Source organism: Pongo pygmaeus, chromosome 16, assembly GCF_028885625.2.
Source record: "Pongo pygmaeus isolate AG05252 chromosome 16, NHGRI_mPonPyg2-v2.0_pri, whole genome shotgun sequence".
Lineage (NCBI taxonomy): Eukaryota > Metazoa > Chordata > Mammalia > Primates > Hominidae > Pongo > Pongo pygmaeus.
Window position 1 is genome coordinate 70,383,942 of NC_072389.2, and position 24,996 is coordinate 70,408,937.

The window sequence follows — 24,996 nt, forward strand, 5'->3', positions numbered from 1 at the left end:
CCTGCGTGCCCTGCTGAGTTGGTGGGTACTTGATCAGGCCTGCATCACAATTCAATTTCGCTCTCTGCCTAATCCATCTTCCCTTCACAGATGTTGTTTTTTTGTTTTGTTTTGGAGACTGAGTCTCACTCTGTTGCTCAGGCTGGAGTGCAGTGACACCATCTCAGCTCACTGTAACCTCTGCCTCTCTGGTTCAAGTGATTCTCCTGCTTCAGCCTCCCGAGTAGCTGGGAATACAGGCACGTGCCGCCAGGTCTGGCTAATTTTTTTGTATTTTTAGTAGAGACTGGGTTTCTCCATGTTGGCCTGGCTGGTCTTGAACTCCTGACCTCAGTTGATCCACTCCCCTTGGCCTCCCAAAGTACTGGGATTACAGGTGTGAGCCACCACACCAGGCCACAGATGTTGATCCTTAATAAACATCTTGCACCCAAATTTCCATCTCTGCATCCGCTTCAGCCTGAGACATGGAGGTGGAGGAGTGAGTTGGGGTGGAGGGTCCAAGATGGCTGAGTTTCTAACTGGGGATTCCAAGAAACAGTGATGCCAGGACCTAAGATAATGGGGCTAGAAGAGGAAGGGCAGGTTTGGGCAGTGGGGCCATGGGCATAGCTTTTGCCTGGTTGTCTGTTGAAGGCTGAGATGCCTGTCCAAGGCTGGCCTAACAGATAGGCCTGACTACGCATTCAAGGCCAGTACTCAAAATTGATCAGGGCTGGCAATGACAACTTGCAGTCATCAGGGTGCAGAGCTGGGGAGTAGTTAAAGTTGTTAGACGGCTCTAGTAGCCTCAGACGATACTAGTTAAAATGTCAAGCTTCGCCCTTATGGTTTACCAAGTGTTTCCATAACTCACGACCATTGTCAAGCCACAGATAGAGAAGACACTGTGGCCCCTTTGTGGAAAGATCACTGGCTTTAGGAATGGTCAGATTCAAGATGGCATCCCAGCTCCACCCCTTACTGCCTGACCCAGTCTCCAGGTCCTCACCTGTAAAGTCAGGATAATCAGGGCTGTATTGGGGATGAAGTCTAAGAGGGTATGACCAACCCAATATTCTGAAACCTGGCACATAAAGGGAAAGAAGCACTGATGCTTATTTTTCTATCTAAATTGTATCTCAGTGAAACCAAGCAGTTGATGAGGGCAAGTTTTTGTTTTTTTAAATTGGTAATTTCCAGTTAATAAATGCAGAAGGAATGATAAAAATTAGTATTATTACTGACCTGCAACCCCTCATGGAATGATGCACCTGTGCAATGGTCAGCAGTGGCAGCTAAGCCAGCAGGGGACTTTCTCAGGACTGGATCAGGCTGGTGATGCCTGAACACACCCAGCAATCATAACAACTTAGACACAACCAGACGGATGCCTCCTGAGATGACGCAAGAGAAACACACAGCCTCATCTTGTTCCTGCCAAAAAGATCGAGCTTGACCTGATCAAGCCTCTTGATGTAACTACCAGTTTACAGGAAATACCAGGGACAGAGAAACAAGTGGAAGGACACCATGAGGCTGCAGTCAGCCAAATCTGGACTGTGGGGCAACTACAGGGCAAATGAACCTGCTTCTTCACTGAATATATGGCAAGAAAAAATAGAGGGAGGAGGAGCTTCCAGTTCAAAAGAGATCTAAGAGACGAAGTGTGGGCTTTATATGATTAGAACAAGTCACCTATTAGAACAAGTCACCTATACAAAAAAATTTATGGAATAATTGTGAGAACATTCACTGGATTATTAGACAATCCAGTGAAGGAATTATTGGTAAATAATTGAAGGAATTATTGGTAAATTTTTAAGTGTGATAATGGTATTAAGGCTGTATCTTAAAGGTACACACAGAAATATTTACAGATGAAAAGACACAGCACCAGAAATGGCTTTAAAATAATTTAGTGATAGGAGCATGTGTGGAAGAAATGTGGGTAGGTTAAAAGATGAACAAGGCCAGGCACGGTGGCTCATGCCTGTAATCCCAGCACTTTGGGAGGCTGAGGCGGGCAGATCACCTGAGGTCAGGAGTTCGAGACCAGCCTGACCAACATGGAGAAACCCCATCTCTACTAAAAATACAAAATTAGCAGGGCGTGGTGGTGCATACCTGTAATCCCAGCTACTTGGGAGGCTGAGGCAGAAGAATCGCTTGAACCCGGGAGGCAGAGGTTGCGGTGAGCCGAGATCACGTCATTGCACTCCAGCCTGGGCAATAAGAGCAAAACTCTGTCTCAAAAAAAAAAAAGAAAAGATAAACAAGACTGTCTGAGAGTTGATAATTTTTGAAGCTGGATGATGGGAACATCATTCATTATGCCGTTTTCTCTACTTTATGTGGGTTTAAACATTTCCACTCAGGGGAAAGAACGAAGACGAGAAAAGTACCTGGCACACAGTAGCAGATGAATAAATGATAGCTTAGGGTTATTTTATGATGCGCAAACTGTACTTCAGGGAGATTAAGTAATTTACCCAAAGTCACACAGAATTGGCAACCATGACCTACTTCTCAGAAAGTCCTAGGCCTGCCCAGTTGGGCAGCAACAATAATCACAAAAGCGACTCAGTGAAATTGAATTTTTATTCCAAATGACCGTAATATGTAGAAAGGCAGTAGCTAACACTCAAAACAACTTGTTTAAGTGTAAATTAAAAGCAGTTGATTTGCAGGAGAGCAAACAGTGGGGTAGTGGCCATGGCACTCTGATCATGGTTATATCCAAGAAAGCATAAAATAACCAATGTCCTGATATGCAATCTGGATGTGCAGCATTTACAGCAAACAACATAAAAATAAAGAAAGAAGAATAGAAAAGAAAAGAAGAAAAAAAAACACCACAAAGTCTCAAACCTCAGAAATTAACATTCACTTAAGAACACAGTGGTGAAGACTTTTGGTAGCAAAATTTGCACGGTTCTTAAAATGGGAGTCTTCAAAAGTACTTCTTCAAATTCAAAAGCTAAGAAAACCAAAGAGGGAACAGTTACACAGGCTTAGTGGAGCTGCCGCCTGTCATGAAGATGACCATCAGTCCTACTTCCCGGACACAGTGAGAACCGGTGAGCCTGACGAACCTGAAGAAAAAGGCCGGCTGACGGGCGCTGATGCCACTGACTATACAAGAACACACCGGGTCAACTCATCATTGACAGCGAGAGACACACTACTGCTCCTCCTGGCTGATGCCAAGGCTGCCTTTCTGCACCTCAAGCTCCTCGGCACTGACCATTGATGGGTCAATGGCTGCGTATTTGGTTCCATGGAATTGCAGCAAATGTATCTGTTGAAATGCAGAATCATTATTTTATTTTACTTATTTTTTGAGCTGGAGTGTCACTCTTGTTGCCCAGGCTGGAGTGCAGTGGCACTATCTTGGTTCACTCCAACCTCCGCCTCCTGGGTTCACCCAATTCTCCTGCCTCAGCCTCCCGAGTAGCCGGGATTACAGGTGCCCGCCACCACGCCCAGTTAATTTTTGTAGTTTTAGTAGAGACAGGGTTTCACCATGTTGGCCAGGCTGGTTTTGAACTCCTGACCTCAAGTGATCCATCTGCCTCGGCCTCCCAAAATGCTCAGATTACAGGTGTGAACCACCGCACCCTGCCAGAATCATTGTTTTAAATGGCTGCATTACAGAGTAAAATGTATACTGCCTTCTATAAAAAGTTTGGTAGGAAAACATCACCATAGTGGACTAATGTTTTATACTTCTAAAATTTACAGACTAATACATACTAAATAGAGAAAAGTCACAGAATTTTTTGAAACCACATTTGAGATCTTTGTTCCTCACTCCCTGAGCAGTCTCCCTGAGTCCCTGCAGAGTCTCCTGAGACATCTTAGATGGTGCATGCTCATGAGATGTTTACCCTTCCCTTCTGCTGCTGTGAGTTAGGTCCTTCCAATCTTCTGTTACTGTGACTAGTGCTGCTATGATGAATATCTCCGGGCATCAAGTATTCCTGTTTAGGATCCTGTCTTCTATAAGGGGATGACAGGATCAAGGGATATGACTGGTTTTTTTGGGATTACAGGTGTGAGCCACCGCACCCGGCCAGGATATGACTGGTTTTTTAAGGCTCTTGATTCATCTTGCCAAATTGCCAGGGCACTCACCCCTCACTGCTATTCTATTACCCATTTAGTTAGAGTATGAAGGGATGGTGTTTGTTAGGGCTTTCTTTTCTTTTCTTTTTTTTTGAGACAGAGTCTTGCTCTGTCGCCCAGGCTGGAGTGCAATGGCGTGATCTCGGCTCACTGCAACCTCTGCCTCCAGGGTTCAAGTGATTCTTCTGCCTCAGCCTCCCAAGTAGCTGGGACTACAGGTGTGCGCCACCATGTCCAGCTAATTTTTTTGTATTTTTAGTAGAGACGGGGTTTCACCATATTGGCCAGGCTGGTCTTGAACTCCTGACCTTGTGATCTGCCCACCTCAGCCTCCCAAAGTGCTGAGATTACAGGCATGAGCCACTGCGCCTGGCAGGGTTTTCTTTTAATGCATTAAAATTAGATCAAGAAGTCACTTCACAGGACTCAGATTGACCCCATTTAGGTCTGGTATCTTGCTCTGATGGAATTCACTGTGTCCAGAGGGCAAGGTCACATCATACCAATGGTCACCTCAGCATGTGAACGCAGGCCTGCTGTCCTTAGAAAAGGGACGGTGGCCAGAGAGTCACTGGGGGATCTCTAATATACCTGTTCAAATTCTCCTACAAGTTATAAATGTAAACCACTTTTATCAAGTCAATGCCTCATTTCTACAAGGAATTCTGTAGTTCACTGATTCCCTTACTAGTCCATTAAAAAAAAGGCTTTATGTTGCAAACATATGTTGGGCTCAGAGTGCTCTGGGTTTCAAGCTAGGCCTTACCTGTACATAAAGATTGACCTCTGCACTTCTGCACAGGTATGGGAAATTGCCTCCTGTTTTCAGATGAGCTCTTCGGGCATTAGGATACAGCTTGTACATTTCTTCTTTAGCTTCAGTTGAAAGCGCACTCTGATCAAACACCTTTAAAAAACACAAAGCTTCAGCACCATAGGAAAGGTAAAACACACACACACACATACACAAAGCTGTAATCAACTGGTGTTTTAATATGTTCTTTTCACAGTATGGAAATGTTACCCTAAGTATTCCTTTCATATGAAGAGACAATCCTGAACCCCCAGCAGCCCGAACTACCTCCACTGCTGATCTCTGGTGACTTGTAACTCCAACCTAAGACATTAGCTACAGATTTTGCTGCACAGCATCTCCTGCATTCTTTTGGTGGGGGGAAATTCTTTTTTTTATTTTATTTTTTATTTTTGAGAAGAGTCTTGCTCTGTCACCCAGGCTGGAGTGCAGTGGTGTGATCTCGGCTCACTGCAACCTCCACCTCCTGGGTTTAAGTGATTCTCCTGCCTCAGCCTCCTAAGTAGCTGGGATTACAGGCATGCGCCACCACGCCTGGCTAATTTTTGCATTTTTAGTAGAGACGGGGTTTCACCATGTTGGCCAGGCTGGTCTCAAACTCCTGACCTCAGGTGATCTGCCCACCTCGGCCTCCCAAAGTGCTGGGATTACAGGCGTGAGCCACCGCGCCCAGCTGGGGTTGGGGGAAATTCTACCATGAATTTCCTTTTTCCTCAAATATAGCTAAGTAGATGAACAGAATATTAATAGAGAACAACCACTGCAAATTTCAATAAATTTCAAAAAGATCATGAAGCCCCAAAAGAACTTTTTACTTTTATTATTAATTTAAAGCAATAACCTAAGTCATTTAGGCTCAGTGAAAAAAATTCCAAAAAAATGTAGAGTACAAGCTATTCTTTCTTGGGGAAGTCAGTTTGTAGCATGTGATTCTAGACATCCTTCAATACCCATACACATTTATGTTTTTACATGCAACAAAATTTTTCAAAAAGTAAAAGAAGCAAAAAAAATTGTATACTAAATATACCATACCAAATCTGTATGTTTAAGTGCATCTCCAACTAAAACTTATAGGCTGTTTTCAGTGACCATGAACCCAGGCGGTGAGCACAGCTTTGAAAGAAGGGCAGGCAGAGCAAATGTCCTGTGAGGACCATTGAAAAGCTTGTTCTATATTATGGTAAATGTCAGAATGCAGCGATTATGGCAGAGGATGATAAGAAGTTGTTTACACGCTTATAATGGATAATTTCCCAACAAAAACCAATTATTAAAAATACCATATTATGGCCAGGTGCAGTGGCTCACACCTGTAATCCCAGCACTTTGGGAGGCTGAGGTGGGCAGATCATGAAGTCAGGAGATCAAGACCATCCTGGCTAACATGGTGAAACCCTGTCTCTACTAAAAATACAAAAAATTAGCTGGGCGTGGTGGTGGATGCCTGTAGTCCCAGCTACCTGGGAGGCTGAGGCAGGAGAATGGCGTCAACCCAGGAGGCGGAGCTTGCAGTGAGCCAAGATCATGCCACTGCACTCCAGCCTGGGCAACTGAGTGAGACTTCGTCTCAAAAAAACAAAAAAACCATATTATTTGAATTTAGGAACAAATCCATTTATAAGGCAAAATAATCGTATTTTTTTTTTTTTAAGTAAGTTGAAACCATAGTGAGATACCAATTCATATCCATTAGGATAAGTATCAACCAAAAAACCAGAAATAAGTGTCCAGGATATAGAGAAACTGGAACCTTTGTGCACTGTTGGTGGGAACATGAAATGGTATAGCCACTGTGGAATACAGTATGGTGGTTCTTCAAAAAGTGCGATTCTACTTCAAACGATATGTCCAAAAGAATTAAAAGTAGGATACATCTACTATGTATCCACAAAAATAAAAAACAAAAAATTATTTTTAAAAAATAATTTAAAAATAAAAAAGAATTAAAAGTAGGAACTCAAACAAATATACATATATTTTTTGACAGGGTCTCACTCTGTTGCCCAGGCTGGAGCACAGTGGCACAATCATGGCTCACCCCAGGCTCAGGCTCAGGCTCAGGCTCAGTGATCCTCCCACCTCAGCCTCCCAAGTAGCTGGGATCACAGGGATGTGGCACCATGTCCGGCTAATTTTCTTTTTCTTTATTTTTTTATTTTATTTATTTATTTTTTTGAGATGGAGTCTCACTCTATTGGCAGGCTGGAATGCAGTGGCATGATCTCAGCTTACTGCAACCTCCACCTCCCAGATTCAAGCAATTCTCCTGCCTCAGCCTCCCACATAGCTGGGACTACAGGTGCGTGCCACCATGCCTGGCTAATTTTTGTATTTTCAGTAGAGACAGGTTTCACCACGTTGGCCAGGATGGTCTCGATCTCTTGACCTCGTGATCCACCCGCCTTGGCCTCCCAAAGTGCTGGGATTACAGGGGTGAGCCACTGCGCCTGGCCTAATTTTCTTTATTAGTAGTAGAGACAGGGTCTCCTATATTGCCCAGACTGGTCTCGAATTCCTGGGCTCAAGCAATCCTCCTGAGTCAGCCTCCCTGAGTGCTGGGATTGCAGGCATGAGCCACTGTGCCCTGCCCAAACATATACTTTTACACCAATGTTCATAGAAGCACTATTCACAATTGCCAAAAGCTGAACACAACCCAAGTGCCCACTGACGGATGAATGGATAAACAAAATGTGGTATAAACCAACATTGGTTTTATTGGTAGATATTATTCAGCTTTAAACAGAAATGACAGGCTGGGTGTGGTGGCTTATGCCTGTCATAGCACTTTGGGAGGCCCAGGCAGGCAGATAGCTTGAGTCCCAGAGTTTGAGTCCAGCATGGGCAACATGGTGAAACCCCATCTCTACAAAAAATTAGCCGAACATAGTGGTGTGCGCCTGTGGTCCAAGCTACTAAAGAGGCTGAGGAGGGAGGATTGTTTGGGCCTGGGAGGCAGAGGTTGCAGGGAGCTGAGATTTCGCCACTGCACTCCAGCCTGGGGAACAGAGTGAGACCCTGTTTCCAAAAAAAAAAAAAAAAAAAAAGAAAGAAATGACATTCTGACACATGTATAACATTTCAAGATACATCTTGTGAAACATTATGCTAAGTGAAATAGCTGCACAAAAGGATAAATGTTGTATAATTCCACTTATATGAGGTTCTAGAATAGGTAAATTTTTATAGACAGAAAATAAGACTTGATTATCAGAGGCCAGGGGAAAAAAGGGAACGGGAGTTATTGTTTAATGGGTATGCAATTTCTTCTTGGAATGATGAAAATGTTGTGAAAATAGTGATAGTTGCAGAACTGTGAATATACTTAATGCCACTGAACTATGCACTTAAAAATGGTTAAAATGGCATATTTTTAATGTATATTTTACCACAATAAAAAAATAAGCAAGCTTTTGTGGTAATTAAACTATGGAATTCTTGATTCTCTACCCTTGTGAAGCATCTTCTCTTTGCTGCCCATATATGTAATGGCTCAGGTGCAATATCTATTGATGAGAAAAGCAAAAATACATCAGATCGGTAGACTCCCTTGTTTAAATTTATTTTGATTCATTTTTATTTTTATCTTTTTTAATAAATAGAGTCAGGGTCTCACTATGTTGCCCAGGATGGTCCTGAACTCTTGGACTCAAGCAATCCTCCTGCCTCAGCCTCCCAAAGAGCTGGGATTACAGGCATAAGCCACTGTGCTCAGCCTATTTTGATTTCAGTGGTGTTATTCCTGCCAGAAAGAAATCCAAGATAAGCAATAAACAGATTATTTTGGAATTGAGAAAGCTGGAGGGTAGAAACAAAACCAAGGCAGCATTTGAAGAGGCACATTGAAAGTTATCAAATAGTTTTATAGGAGATCTTGACATACACATTTAAAAAGTAAAGCAGCTATTTTACTTAAAAGGAAGCTTACATCCATAATGGTTACAGGGATGTCCCGAATTTTATGAGGTTCCACATAAGAATTTTGACAATTCAAGGTAAGTCTTGAAGCCAGTTCACTCTGACCCAAACTTTCTAGCTGCAGGAAGAAACACAGGTAAAGTTTTTGAAATAATTTTGTTTTTCACATTTACATTAAATCCACAGACAACATTTGTGCTTATAAAGGTGGTATCAGCTGTGGTGGGGCCAGAAAAGTCATCAGTGAGGAACCACAACTTAGGTGAGACCATGAACTGGGCTTCTCAGGAGGTGGTGGCATTTTTCTATTCTGGAAACCTGGATACAAACCAATGAAACCCGGCCTTCTACAGCCCTCAGCCTACACTGCCTACTCCAGCCAGGTGCCCATGGGCAGCAAGCCAATTCCTACTGCTCGAAGGTGACAGATACATGTTTTTGTTTTTGTTTTTTAAGATAAACCTTTAAGGGATCTTAGAAAAGATTTGAGAAATCATCTAGCCCAGCAGTTCCTAAATGCAAGCCAACAGACCTGGTTCATCAGATTTACCTGGTGGGTAGAGGAAAAGTGTGAAGTACAAATAGATTCCCAGATCCCATGCCCAGGGATTCCAGATGGATGGTCTGCTGTGAGGCCTTAGAATCTGTATTTTTGAAAGCTCCCCTAAGTGATTTTGATGAACAGCTGGTGGGAAGCACTAATGTAGGCAAGCCCTTACCAGCAATAGCATCTGCTCAGATGTATTAGCCTGCTTAGCAAATACCTCTAACACATACTTGTGAGACAGATCTATCTTCTGGAACCAAGTAGATGTGAAAATTCCCAATACAATGTGTCCCCACCCCAATGTCATGATCCTTACCCTGTCTACCATGAAATCAATGGCATCAGCCATCATAGGGTCCACTGGGCCAGATGAAAAATTTCCAAGAACTATTTTTTTGAGCATAAATGCAGGCATCAGCCAAAAGCTGTAAAACACAAAGACCTTATAATTTAAACTTCCAAGACTACACATGGCAAATATTCATTCAACATTAAAGCTTTGTATTAAAGCTTGGGATCTAGAAATAAAAAGTCCTAATCCCCTCCTCCAAAGAGCTCAGCATCTAGTTTTTACACACACTTTCCCAAGCTTCCAAAGAGTTATGGCTTCATATAATTAAACTTTTATTTGAGGATTTAGGATAATTATAAGTGATATTTCAAAATACCTTTACTGAGATAGACATTCTGATGAGTCCAAGATTTTTTTTGTCTCTAATTGGCCCTATTTCCAAGGATTAAACTATTTCCTTTGGAAAACTGAGCACTAAGAGAAATATTCTTTCCTTCTGGTTGATATTATCATTTTATTAATTGATATTTCAAAACAGATTTCAAAATACCAATATGAAAGTTATTGCACCTCCCCAAATTTGCTACTATTAGATTCAACTTGGCTAATTCAAGGCAAATTGATAGTTATAGATTTATTTTTTAAATTTATTATTGTTATTATTTTTTGAGACAGTCTCAGTCAGTTGCCCATGCTGGAAGTGCAGTGGCATGATCTCAGCTGGCTGCAACCTCTGCCTCCCAGGCTTAAGCAATTCTCATGCCTCAACCTCTCGAGTAGCTGGGACTACAGGCGCATGCCACCATGCCCGGCTAACTTCTGTATTTTTAGTAAAGATGAGCTTTTGCAATGTTGGCCAGGCTGGTGGTGAACTACTGGCCTCAAGTGATCCACCCACCTCAGCCTCCCACAGTGCTGGGATCACAGGTGTGAGCCTCTCCTGGCCTCTTCTTATTTTTTAATTAAAAAAATTAAAAAAAAAACTTTGAGAGACAGGGTCTCACTCTGTTGCCCAGGCTGAAGTGCAGTATTGTGATCATAGCTCACTGTAGCCTCAAACTCCTGTCAAGTGATCCTTCTACCTTGGCCTCCCGAGTAGCTGGGACTACGGGCTCGTACCAGCTACGAGCTAATTTTTAAAAAATTTACTGAGCTGGGGGAGCCGGGGCCAGGCACGGTGGCTCATGCCTGTAATCCCAGCACTTTAGGAGGCCAAGGCGGGCAGATCACGAGGTCAGGAGATTAAGACCATCCTGGCTAACACGGTGAAACCCTGTCTCCACTAGAAATACAAAAAATTAGCCGGGCGTGGTGGCAGGCGCCTGCAGTCCCAGCTACTCGGGAGGCTGAGGCAGGAGAATGGCGTGAACCCAGGAGACAGAGCTTCCAGTGAGCCGAAATCGCGCCACTGCACTCCAGCCTGGGCGACAGAGCCAGACTCCGTCTCCAAAAAAAAAAAATTTACTGAGCCAGGCGCAGTGGCTCACACTTGTAATCCAGCACTTTGGGAGGCCAAGGTGGGTGGATCACAAGGTCAGGAGTTGAAGACCAGCCTGGCCAAGATGGTGAAACCCTGTCTCTACTAAAAATACAAAAATTAGCCAGGGACGGTGGCCAGCACCTGTAATCCTAGCTACTAGGGAGGCTGAGGCAGGAGAATCACTTGAACCTGGGGGGCGGAGGCTGCAGTGAGATTGTGCCACTGCACTCCAGCCTGGGCAACAGAGCAAGACTCTCGTCTCAAAAAAGAAAATTTTTTTTTCTGTAGCGACAGGGTCTTGCTCTGTTGCCCAGGCTGGTCTAGAACTCCTGGACTCAAGCAATGCTCTTACCTCTGCCTCCCAAAGTGCTGGGATTACAAGTGTGAGCCACTGTGACTGGTCAGATCTTTATGGATTTCTATATATGATCTTTAGTTTATATTTATTCCATTAATTTCAACCGTTAAGAGCCATCATGGAGGGTAAACACTAATTTCGCTAAACCTATGATGAAAATTACTTAGATGAGGTGCAAACTACCTTCCGATGCTTATTACCGTTGGGACAGCCTTGCTGGAAGTTGAGCTTCCCTCAAAAGGACCACTAAGTCACCTTCCAGTTAACTTTCTAAGTTCTCTCCCAGCCCCATCACTTTCTTATCTTTTGAAGGTGATGAGGTCTAAGTACGCTCTGTAAGGGGTGGACCCTGTTGACTTTGCTCACTCCTGTATCCTCAGTGTGTGGCACACAGTAAGCACTCAGATATTTGACAATAAGCAGCTGATGTGCCAGAGCACAAACTGAATGGGGGCTGTCTTGGCATTCTAACAATTAGAACAGCAATAAAAATCACCAAAAATAATGAGCATTATTTAGTGCATTATCTGGACAGGAAGGATTTGTAAAGTAGCTAATGTATACAAGAAATTGTTGCATGAACGCTGAGTAACTACTAACATAACATCAGAAAAACTAAAAAATAGCCGGGCGCAGTGGCTCACGCCTGTAATCCCAGCACTTTGGGAGGCCAAGGCGGGTGGATCACAAGGTCAGGAGATCGAGACCATCCTGGTGAACACGGTGAAACCCCGTCTCTACTAAAAACATAAGAAATTAGCCAGTCGTGGTGGTGGGCGCCTGTAGTCCCAGCTATTTGGGAGGCTGAGGCAGGAGAATGGCGTGAACCTGGGAGGCGGAGCTTGCAGTGAGCCGAGATCACGCCACTGCACTCCAGCCTGGGCGACAGAGTGAGACTCCGTCTCAAAACAAACAAACAAACAAACAAAAAAAACTAAAAAATATCAGAGTGCAATCTTAAGTAGATGTGAAAACAATATTTCCCTATACATTATTTGAAAACACTGATCATACAGATGTGTTTACTAACTTGGCTTTTTTTTTTGAAATAGGGTCTTGCTCTGTCACCCAACCTGGAGTACAGAGGCACAATTGTGGCTCACTGCAGCCTCGAACTCTTGGGCTCAAGCAATCCTCCTGCCTCAGCCTCCTGAGTAGCTAGGACTGCAGGTGCATACCATGGTACCTGGCTAATTCATTATTATTATTATTTGTAGAGATGGGGTCTCACCATGTTGCTCAGGCTGGTTTCAGACTCTTGGCCTGAAGTGATCCTCCTGTCTTGGACTCCCAAAGTGTTGGGAGTACAGCGTGAGCCATCACACCTGGCCACTGGGCTTTTTTTTTAAGGCTAGAGCCTCGCCTTGCTAGCAATGAAAGAAGTGCACAGTAAGCCAGCTGTATGGCATCATAGATACCTATTACTTAAAATGATAAAATCAATGAAAGGATGGCTCCTAGGAAACAAGTACCCCACTGGCTGCCCCCGAAGCATTTCCACCATTTCGTTTTTGGTTTTTTTTTTTTTTTGAGATGGAGTTTCGCTCCTGTTGCCTAGGCTGGAGTGCAATGGCGTGATCACGGCTCACCGAAACCTCCGCATACTGGGTTCAAGTGATTCTCCTGCCTCAGCCTCCAGAGTAGCTGGGATTATAGGCATGTGCCACCATGCCCAGCTAATTTTGTATTTTAGTAGAGATGGGGTTTCTCCATGTTGGTCAGGCTGGTCTTGAACCCCCGACCTCAGGTGATCCGGCTGCCTTGGCCTCCCAAAGTGCTGGGATTACAGGTGTGAGCCACCACACCCGGCCTCATTTCCACCATTTCCATCTTTTGGAAGAACACACTAATATCAAGGGTCATGATGTACAGAACATCTGTTGACAGACCAAATGCTCTATTCTTTCCATTTGGAGAACATATCTCAAGGAAATAAATCGGAAAGGGAAAAAAACCCAGTAATTTGTACAAAGATTTACTGTAGAATGTGATGAAGAATTGGGAAAAGCCAAATGCCTAATAAAACTATGTCAGTCAATACACGGAACTGTTTACACAAAATAATAAGTGGGATAAACAGAACATGGTATTAGTTATATAGAAGTAATGAATAGAAACAGCAAAAGTTTATTAATGAATATTAAACAAAATTTAAAAATTTAAGGTAATAAGAAAAGCTGAATTTAGAGTTCATTCAATTCTTTCCTTTTGCAAAGGTTTCTAATTTTAAAAGCCAAGAAAGAGCCGGGCACAGTGGCTCATGCCTGTAATCCCAGAACTTTGGGAAGCCAAGGTGGGCAGATGGCTTGAGCCTGGGAGTTAGAGACCAGCATGGGACAACTGGCAAAACCTCATCTCTACAAAAATATACAGAAATTAACCAGGTCTGGTGCCACGCATGCCTGCCTGTAGTTCCAGCTACTTGGGAGGCTGAGGTAGGAGGATCGCTTGAGCCTGGGAAATAAAGGCTGCAGTAAGCTGTGATTGCACTACTGCACTTCAGCCAGGGTGACAGAGCAAGACTCTGTCTCAAAAAAAAAAAAAAAAAAAAAAAAGCCAAGGAAGTTGCAGAATATAGAAGTAGATATAAGCCTTCCCTTCCTAATATACCAAACACTCAAAAGCCAACATTTTCAAAATTTCACTGAATAAAAATAGTAATTTTGTTCTTACCTGTTTGCAGTCCAAGTTTGGTTGAAGATAGAGGTGTCACTGAAGGAATTGCAGAGGATTAGGGAATGGACTCTAGGAGATTTGTGAGTGTATTCAGCAAATTTCTGGGCCAAAAAGCCTCCCAAAGAAGCGCCAAAAAGATGAACCTAATTATAAACAAATATAAGGCAGATCCTGAAATACTGATCAATCTTGAATCTGAGTATTAAAAAGTTGCTTCAATTATCACTAACCACAGAATGTTATCACTAGCCAATAGACTAAAATATTTACAGCAGCTAGAAATTTAGAAAATATTGTATTTAAATGCAATTTATACAACTCGGCATCCAAGTTATATAATTTAAAAAAATATCATTCACAGATTGCATTAGAAAACAAAACCAGGCCAGGCGCGGTGGCTCACGCCTGTAATCCCAGCACTTTGGGAGGCCGAGGTAGGCGGATCACGAGGTCAGGAGTTTGAGACCAGCCTGGCCAGCATGGTGAAAATGTCTCTACTAAAAATACAAAAAACTAGCCAGGCATGGTGGCGCGTGCCTGTAGTCCCAGCTACTCGGAGAGGCTGAGGCAGCAGAATTGCTTGAACCCAGCAGGCGGAGGTTGCAGTGAGCCGAGATCGTACCACTGCACTCCAGCCTGGGCGACACAGCAAGACTCCGTCTTAAAAAAAAAAAAAAAAACACACAAAACAAAACCAAGCCAGGGAAATATGGCAAAGGCCTGTATACTAAAAATACAAAAATTAGCCAGGCATGGTGGTACATGCCTGTAGTCCTAGCTACTTGGGAGGCTGAGGCGGGAGGATCGCTTGAGCACAAGAGGTTGAGGCTGCAGTGAGCCATGATTGCACCACCACATTCCAGCCTGGGCGACAGAGTGAAAGCCTGTCTCAAAAAAAAAAAAAAGAAAAAACTCAAAACCGCTTAGTGATTTATGTCTAAGAAAACTGTGATTCAGTAATTCCACCCCTAAACACATACCTAAGAGAACTGAAAACATATGTCGACACAAAAACTTGTACATGAATGTTCATGGCAGCATTATTCATGATATCCAAAGGGTAAAAACAACCCAAATGTGCATCAGCTGATGAATGGTTAAACAAGATATGGCATATTTATAAAAATATGACTTATCTGTAAAGAGAAACGAAGTATTGATTCCGGCTTCAACATGAATGAACCTTAAATTCATAATGCTAAGTAAAAAAAGCCAGTCAAAAAGACCACATATGATATGATTCCACTTATGTAAAATATCTAGAATAAAATATCTAGATTTACTTATGTAAAATCCATAGAGATAAAAAGTAAATTAGGTTGCAGGGCTAGTAGGGGGGGAAGATGAGGACCGACTGCTAATGAATATGAGGTTTTTGGCATTAAAAAAAATTATAAAACATTGCAGTGATGGCTGCACATACCTGGGAGTATACTGAAAAACATGGAACTGTATACTTAAAAGGGTAAATTATATGGTGTATGAATTATGTTGCAATAAAGCTATTATTAAAAAATAAAAAAGGGCTGGGCGTGGTGGCTCATGCCTGTAATCCCAGCACTTAGGGAGGCCAAGGCAGGCGGATCACTTGAAGTCAGGAGTTTGAGAGCAGCCTGGCCAACCTGGCGAAACCCCATCTTTACTAAAAATACAAAAATTAGCCGGGCATGGTGGCACACGCCTGTAATCCCAGCTATTTTGGAGACTGAGGCAGGAGAATCACTTGAACCCAGGAGGTGGAGGTTGCAGTGAGCCGAGATCGTGCCACTGCGCTCCAGCCTGGGTGACAGAGTGAGACTTCATCTCAAAAAATAAAAAAAAATTGTATGTATGTAATTAGTTTCAGGGTACTCACTTTATCCAACTGTAAATGGTCTAAAAGTTTTCTGAATCCATCACAGAACTCGAGATGGTCCCAATAAACTGGATACTGCAACTGAAATAATAATGATAATTTTATTTTTAAAAATCATAAAAGTAAAAATGCAACTCATGTATTTGAAAAACTTAGGACTCAAACAGTGACATTTCTCGTTTGCTCAAGCGCTGCTCCTTATTCAAAATATGTAAAAATAAGCTCTCACTTTTTACTAAACTTCATAATTCACATTTTTCTAACAGACCAAATTAAAAGAGTATAAAAAGTAAGCACACTCTAATGATATTATGTGAGTAACAATTTCAATTCCCATCAATTTCCTTTCTAAATAGCTGAAAAAGTCTGGGCTTTAAGGATGAATATAGCAGAACCCATTCCAGTAAAGAAATTCCGTTTTCTCTTGAATCTTAATTTCATTCAGAATTATGGCTCAGGAGAGATGGAAACAAAATTTGTTCTAAGGAGAGCTCCCTCTCTTTTTGGTAGCATTTCTTTAAGGGGGTATTCAGTAAAATTGTTCCTCTTCTTTTAAATGACTTAGTTACTCTATTTCATTTATTGTACTTTGGGGTGTTTCTTTGTTTCTTGAGACAGAGTCTCCTGTTGCCCAGGCTGGAGTGTAGTGGCGCAATCTCGACTCAGGCCACCTCCGCCTCCCGGGTTTGAACGATTCTCCTATCTCAGCCTCCTGAGTAGCTGAGATTACAGATGTCCACCACCACACCCAACTGATTTTTGTATTTTTAGTACAGACACAGTTTTGCCATGTTGGCCAGGCTAGTCTCGAACTCCTGACCTCAAGTGATCCACCTGCCTTGGCCTCCCAAAGTGTTGGAATTACAGGCGTGAGCCCCCACACCCAGCTTGTTTGTTTTTGTGATAGGGTCTCACTCTCTCACCCAGGCTGGAGTGCACTGGCACGATCGTAGCTCACTGCAGCCACAACCTCTTGGGCGCAAGCGATTCTCCCACCTCAGCCCTCCAGTAGCTGGAATCACAGGCATGCACCACCATGCCTGGCTAATTTATATATATATACTTTTTTGTAGAAACGGGGTTTCGCCGTGTTGCCCAGGCTGGTCTTGAACTCCTGGGCTCAAGCGATTTGCCTGCCTCAAGCAATATGACTGCCTCAGCTTCCCAAAGTGCTGGGATTACGGGTGTAATCCGTGTGTGAGCCACCACGCCAGGCTACTGTACTTCTGTTTGTGACAAAAGAAGTATGGTACTTGACTATATGTAGCCTATCTATTAATGCTGGCAATGATGAAAAAGAAGTACAAGTCACAAACTCATTTCTAAGGGACTCAGATTTGTCCCCTAAGAATTCCTTTTTTTTTGTTTGAGCTGGGGTCTCGCTCTGTCGCCCAGGCTGGAGTGCAGTGGCGCGATCTCGGCTCACTGCAACCTCCGCCTCCCAGCTTCAAGAGATTCTCCTGCCTCAGTCTCCTGAGTAGCTGGGACTACAGGCATGTGCTACCATGCCCGACTAATTTTTTTTTGTATTTTTAGTAGAGATGGGGTTTCACCACGTTAGCCAGGATGGTCTCGATCTCCTGACCTTGTGATCCGCCCACCTCGGCCTCCCAAAGTGCTGGGATTACAGGCGTGCGCCACTGCACCTGGCCAAGAATTCCTTTTTTGTATACATATAAAATCAACTGGCTGGGTGCGGTGGCTCACGCTTGCAATCCCAGCGCTTTGGGAGGCCGAGGCGGGTGAATCACTTGAGGTCAAGAGTTCGAGACCAGCCTGGGCAACATGGTGAAACTCTACCAAAAAATACAAAATTTAGCCAGGCATGGTGGTAGGCACCTGTAATCCCAGCTACTGGGGAAGCTGAGGCATGAGAATTGCTTGAGCCTGAGAGGGGGAGGTTGCATAAGCTGAGATCATACTACCGCACTCTAGCCTGAGTGACAGAGTGAGACTCCATCTCAAAAAAACAAAAACAAAACCCAAAAAACGTCGTCTAACAGGCTTATCGTTTAAGCACTTAGGTTCATTTTGTTATTGATGAATCACTGGAATGGATACTGCCATATGAATTATGGAATCATTTTAGATTTGATGTATGACTTTTATTATTAAAATTCTATTTGTGGATAAGACTTCCACCATTCCAAGAAAGAATGGGGAACTGATTCTACCTAGCAGAAAGTTTGAGAATTTGAGTCAGATGATAGCCTAAAAGAAAGGGGATGATATTTTCATGGAGTCTTTACTTTATAAATATCCATGCCCACACAGGTGACAAAATTATACGCAACTTAATACATACAAACAAATGAGTTCAAGCAGAACTGGGGAAGCCTGAATGAGATTGGTAGATTGTAGTAATATCAATATCCTGGTTGTGATATCGTACTACAGTTTTGCAAAGGTTCGGCAGAAACTGGGGAAATGTGTAAAAGGTATATTTCTCTGTACTATTTTTTACACTGCATGTGAATCTACAATTACAACAACAAAAAAATTTAAATTAAAAAGATCTGTGCATTTTAACTGCTAGATATTAACAAATATCAAATAAGTTCCAAAACCTCATGGAGCTGAACATTCTGATCACATCTTGATGACAAAGTAATTTTGAAGACACTGTTGACCTTTTCTTGATTAACTAGCCTCCTAATGAAACAGGGAAAGCCCACAACAAGAACCTTGAGGGTAAAGAAGAAACATCCAGCCAGAAGCCAAGGCTCTCATGACCTGCCACTGTGAAGCGAGAAACACACTGCTGGACAGCACTCCCGAGTGGGACGGGTGCCCATGGGTTGCTCGGCTTCCCCCTCTCTGGCTGATCAACAGGGGCCACCAAAAATGGTAGTGTCATGTCTCAGGCTGCAGAGGGCTGGGATGAGGGCAGTTCCCACCCTGTTCTAGAATGCTGTTTGTGAAGAGGAATGACTGAAAATCTGAACAAAGGAGGATTATGTTGCAGAGGCTCAAACATGTCACGTGAGGAATGGTTAAAGAAGCTGGAGAAATTAAGCCAGAGAAGAAAAGACCCAAGAGAAAAGCAGCAGGTGGTGCTGATGATAACTGTTTTCTCAAGTAAAAGACGGGCTCTCAGGAGGAAGAGGAACTGATTTCTTTTGTGTGGCCTCAGTTGGTGGTAACCTCAGTAGAATTTTCAGTTACCTTCTAAGAGGAGAGACGTGACCTGCCTTTTCATCCCTTTAAACAGTAAATAAAACGTACACTAACAGCAGTACTCCCACTGGGAGTACCACTTACAAGTGAATACTGCAGGCGACTGCCAGCTAAAGAGACTCTCCTTCCTGGGAAATTAGGAGACCAATGTCCTGACCAACGTGGAAGCACGCAAAAAAATAAAAAGAAATCAGTCACCAAGAAGAGTGCCTTTCCCACACACCTTTCTCCCAGAGAAGACTCAAGAATGATCAGTGGGAAACTGGATTTAGACCAAACTCAGCTATAAAGTAACAATCAGGAACAAAAAAACTTCCTAACCAAATGCTAACATACGAGCTAATTAATGAATCTCACCTCAAATATCAAAGATTTACATGAAAAGCCGGCTTTTAAGCCAGCTTTTCAGTCACTTGTATGTTAGCAAATCCCTTCGTTGTCTAATATTCCATGCTCAGCAACCCTGGAAGCAGTACTGTGATAAAATGAGGAGCAGAAACAGAGCCAGGAGACGGAACTCAGTTCCTCCCTCCACCACTACTGGCTGTGTGAGCCGGACCTCAGTTTCTTCATCTGTAAAGAAGAACAACGCTTCCTACCACTCTGAGTTGAGAGAAGGGCATCAGGAGAGAATGCACATAAATGCTGGGCATGGAGAGGCTGCCAAAAGAGGTTTGTTCCCTCTGAATCTCTGTGTGACTGTGGACTCACACCAGCCTCCTTCAAAAGGCTTCATCTCACATATTAAAATAAGCAAACAATATCTTTCCTTAATTAAAAAAACTGCCTGGCTGGACGCAGTGGCTCGTGGCTGTAATCTCAGCACTTTGCGAGGCTGAGGCGGATGACTCATGAGGTCAGGAGTTCGAGACCAGCCTGGCCAACAAGGCGAAACCCCGTCTCTACTAAAAATACAAAAAATTAGCTGGGCATAGTGGCGGGCGCCTGTAATCCCAGCTACTCGGGAGGCTGAGGCAGGAGAATCGCTTGAACCCGGGAGACGGAGGTTGCAGTGAGCCGAGATCACGCCACTGCACTCCAGCCCGGGCGACAGAGTGAGAATCCGTCTCAACAAACAAAGAAACAAACTGTGCCCATTACTATAGCTGATGAGAGCCAGAAGCACAAAAAAAAAAACACAAAACGTGGGTCTGAATTTTAATACTGAATCAGTAATACTTACAGCGATAACCCGGTAACCCCATCCAGTCAGAGCCAAAATCTGCCGGAAGAAGACATCTGCAGTTCCACTGACAGGGGGCAGGAATATGAGAGGACACCTGATACTTCGGGGGCCTGCATCATAGAGCGACCATATCTTACTGTCATCATCATCTACAATAATCTGGAGGGAAAGTTAAAAGAAAAAAGTGGAAAACCTTATAAATTTGCTTTTTATGTTATTTTACACTGTCATTTCACTGACAATTTTAATACTACTGCCTTGTTTGTTACAAGGTAACCGGGAGTTCACATCAGATTAGCATGCATGACAAACTCCTCTGGTCTCCTTTTCTTTCCTCAGGGCTAACGTATTCCACAGAACTACTTAGAACTACTTTATAATCTTCCAAAGGGCTGCTGCTTCTCTGTTTCTTTCCCCCCGCCTTTTTTTTTTTTTTTTTTTTTTTTTTTTTTTTGAGACAGAGTCTCACTCTGTCACCCAGGCTAGAGTGCAGTGGCACCATCTTGGCTCACTGCAACCTCCACCGCCCGGGTTCAAGTGATTCTCGTGCCTCAGCCTCCGATGTAGCTGGGATTATAGGCATGTGCCACCACACCCAGCTAATTTTTGTTATTTCTATTAGAGACAGGGTTTCGCCATGTTGGCCAGGATGGTCTCGAGCTTCTCACCTCAGGTGATCTGCCTGCATTGGTCTCCCAAAGTGCTAAGATTACCGGTGTGAGCCACCACACCTGGCCGCTTCCCTCAGTTTCTAACTTTCCCTTCCACCCGCAACAACAGGAAGAAATCTATTTTGCTTAACATTAAACAGTGAACTCTATGCAAGGCATCTTATTTCTTCCCACATTTCTGGTTGTGTGTGTGCGAGAATGTGTCTGTACAAGGAGGGCAGTCTGCAGTCATTCTGCAGTGCTGACCCAGAGGACTGGCTGGGATCTGCAGGGTCAGAGTACAAACAGGGGAGCTGATGGGGAGACAAGGCTCCTAGCTCGTGTCTCTATCCATCATGGGTAGGTGGGTGGAGACAGCACCAGCTCAGGAGATGCTTCAGGAGACTCATCTAGACCAAGCCTTTGGGGAGTTGTGGGGGAGACTCTGCTACAGAAGGGAATGAGGCAGGTCTATGTGTCACTCTCCTGGGAGAATACATCAGACCAGTAGGGGTTAGGGAGTGGCACAGAGAGAAACTGGCTTTTTGGTGAAAAGTGGGTAGGGAGTAGGAAGGTAATCAGAAACCTTCCTAAATGAGTGGTTCTTGACCCAACATGATGGGGAAATAATGAGCATTAGAAGAGCTGAGGGGGCCTGGCATAGTGGCTTACGCCTATAATCTCAGCACTTTGGAAGGCCAAGGCAAGCAGATTACCTGAGGTCAGGAGTTTGTGACCAGCCTGGCCAACATGGTGAAACCTCATCTCTACTAAAAATACAAAAATTAGCTGCATATGGTGGCGCATGCCTGTAATCCCAGCTACTGGGGAAGCTGAGGCAGGAGAATCGCTTGAACCTGGGAGGCGGAGGTTGCAGTGAGCCAAGATTGGGCTCCAGCCTGGACTCCAGCCTGGGCAACAGAGTGAGACTCTGTCTAAAAAAAAAAAAAAAAAAAAGAAAGAAAAAAAATGCTGAGGGCCAGGCGTGATGGCTCATGCCTGTAATCTCAGTGTTTTGGGAGGCAAAAGGCAGGACTGCTTGAGGCCAGGAGTTCGAGACCAACCTGGGCAACACAGTGAGACCCCATCTCTACAAAAAATGAAAAAATTAGCCAGGTGTGGTGGTACACACCTATAGTCCCAGCTACTTGGGAGGCTGAGACACAACAATCGCTTGAGCCCAGGAGTTCAAGGTTGCATTGAGCTATTGAGCTATATGATTGCACAACACTCCAGCCCAAGCAACAGAGATCCTGTCTCTCTTTTTTTTTTTTTTTTTTGAGACAGAGTCTCGCTCTATAGCCCAGGCTGGAGTGCAGTGGTATGATCTCGGCTCACTACAACCTCTGCCTCCCAGGTTCAAGTGATTCTCCTGCCTCAGCCTCCCAAGTAGCTGGGATTACAGGCACGCACCCTCATGCCCAGCTAATTTTTTGTATTTTTAGTAGAGACGGGGTTTCACCATATTGGTCAGGCTGGTCTCGAACTCCTGAGCTCAGGATCCACCCGCCTTGGCCTCCCAAAGTGCTGGGATTACAGGCGTGAGCCACTGCTCCTGGCCTGGATCCTGTCTCTTTAAAATACATAAATAAATAAATAAAAATACAACAACACTCCAGCCTGAGCAACAGAGGGAGAGATCCTGTCTCTTAAAAAAAAAAAGGCAAGCTGAGGCAAGACAAGTGCTCAGCAGAGTCTGGCAGATGTTAAGTGTCCTAGAAATATTAGCTATTATTATTATTCACTGCATCCTTGTTTAATTTTTGTTTTCTCTGACTTTTGGTGGTATTTAGAAAAGTACATTAACTGCTTGAACATTTGACAATGCAAATCAATATTTATTCTACTTTCATATTAAAAAACTCAAGGCCTCCATGTTCTTTTTTCTGAGAGCTCCTCACTAGCAGGGCTATGGACTCTACAGCGTCACTCTGTGGGTGGCAGCACACTAACCAGGGTCACTGGCATCACTAGGAGCAGACAAATGGAACAAGGCAAAGTCCAGAGAGGCCTAACAGTTCCCCTTTGGACTTCCACAGGTCACAGATGGTACAGATGGTGATAATGTATCTCACGCTCATGTTTTTGCCCTGTGTATTTTGCCACTCACATTTTTTCTTTTTCTTTTTTTTTTTTTTTTTTGAGACAAGGTCTGGCTCTGTCACCCAGGCTGGAGTGCAGTGGAACGATCACAACTCACTGCAATCTTGACTTCCTGGGCTTACACAATCCTCCCATCTCAGCCTCCTGAGTATCTGGGACTATAGGCATGCACCAACATGCCCAGTTAATTTTTTCTAGTTTTTGTAGAGAAAGGGTCTCATCATATTGCCCAGGCTGATCTCAAATTCCTAGGCTCAAGCAATCCTCCTGCCTCGGCCTTCTGAAGTGCTGGGATTACAGGTGCGCAGCACCACACCTGGCTAATTTTTTCATTTTTTTATAGAGACAGAGTTTCACTATGTTGCCCAGGCTGGTCTCAAACTCCTGGCCTCAAATGATCCTCCTAGGTCTCTAAAGTGCTAGCATTACAGGCATGAGCCATCACAAACAGCTGCAAAAGATCTTAAGATCACTGGATTCTAACACTTCTGCAAGGGAATCAGCAAAGGTTTTACTCTACTCAGTGACTTGAACTGCCTTTGTCTAGTGTGATCCCCAAACATCTGGGATTAATTCGGGAAGCAGAGTCAATACTCAACTGCAATATAAGTGTTTTGGGTTTTCAAACATCCCAGGAAAATAAAGCTTCTGGAAGATGACTGTGGCAGAATGAGTATGTCATTGCAAACAGAAGCTCTATAATGTGACCCCATTCTTAAATCTGAGGAACAGGAATATAATCTGACTGTACTTACTATACAGTTGCTGTAAACTTTCCACTAAACTACACAGAAGAGTACATACATACCTGCTTGCTTGTATATGTAAAAGCAATTGTAAAAAATGAGTACAGGCTGGGTGCGGTGGCTCACGCCTGTAATCCCAGTACTTTGGGAGGCCAAGGTGGACAGATCACTTGTGGTCAGGAGTTCAAGACCAGCCTGGCCAACATGGTGAAACTCTGCCTCTACTAAAAATACAAAAATTAGCTGAGTGTGGTAGTGCATGCCTGTAATCCTAGCTACTTGGGAGGCTGAGGCAGGAGAATCGCTTGAACCTGGGAAGCAGAGGTTGCAGTAAGCCAAGATCACGCAGTGTACTGCACTCCAGCCTGGATGGCAGAGCGAGACTCCATCTCAAAAATAAATATAAATAAATAAATAAAAATGAGTAGTTATACCTGCTTTCACTCTAAAATGTCTCAAAAGTTGACTGTACATGACAGGGAAGGAGTGAACTTCATCCTCTGCAACCCAGAGTCATGATACTCGGCAGTAACCTTTCCTCTCAAACACTACTAAGACATGACATCTAAATCACACACAAAAACAATACAAGATTTTGCAAATAAGAGGTATAATAAAACCATACATACCTTTTTAAGGGGAACTGTACCTCTAAACCAGTTATAATCAGGAGAGACTTTAATCTCTCCCATGATTAGCTGAAATGGAGGTTAATCCTGAAATAAAAGCATGTGATATTTCACGTCAAGAATTCATGTTTACATCAGAACTAAATGTAGAGTCTGATCTAGCTATACCAACAATATTTTAAAGAAGAAAACCAAGGAAACTGGCTATTTTGTCAGTATATACTCAAACTACAGAAAACAATTTGGTGAAATACTACAATCACAGAATCAGAAGGGCTCTTTTTTTTTTTTTTTTTTTTTTGAGACAGTCTCAGTCTTGTTGCCCAGGCTGAAGTGCAGAGGCGCCATCTCGGCTCACTGCATCCTCCACCTCCTGGGGTTCAAGTGATTCTCCTGCCTCAGCCTCCCGAGTATCTGGGATTACAAGTGCCCGCCACCACGCCCAACTAATGTTT

The 24,996-nt window shown here is 43.5% G+C and overlaps 1 protein-coding gene across 4 annotated transcripts in view; it reads right to left on the minus strand.

Moving 5' to 3' along the window:
• Positions 1 to 2,562: 2,562 nt before the first annotated feature.
• Positions 2,563 to 24,996, minus strand: part of SPG21 (SPG21 abhydrolase domain containing, maspardin) — a 28,762-nt gene continuing 6,328 nt past the window's right edge. For all 4 annotated transcript variants that reach the window (XM_054450182.2, XM_063652696.1, XM_063652698.1 and 1 more), the window contains 8 exons: positions 24,542 to 24,628; positions 20,411 to 20,572; positions 16,051 to 16,131; positions 14,193 to 14,338; positions 9,706 to 9,814; positions 8,853 to 8,960; positions 4,874 to 5,014; positions 2,563 to 3,280 (listed from right to left, as the gene is read on the minus strand). In XM_054450182.2, coding sequence (XP_054306157.1) covers positions 3,164 to 3,280; positions 4,874 to 5,014; positions 8,853 to 8,960; positions 9,706 to 9,814; positions 14,193 to 14,338; positions 16,051 to 16,131; positions 20,411 to 20,572; positions 24,542 to 24,604 — 927 coding nt within the window. In that variant the 5' untranslated portion in view covers positions 24,605 to 24,628 and the 3' untranslated portion in view covers positions 2,563 to 3,163. The remainder of the gene's footprint in view (positions 3,281 to 4,873; positions 5,015 to 8,852; positions 8,961 to 9,705; positions 9,815 to 14,192; positions 14,339 to 16,050; positions 16,132 to 20,410; positions 20,573 to 24,541; positions 24,629 to 24,996) is intronic.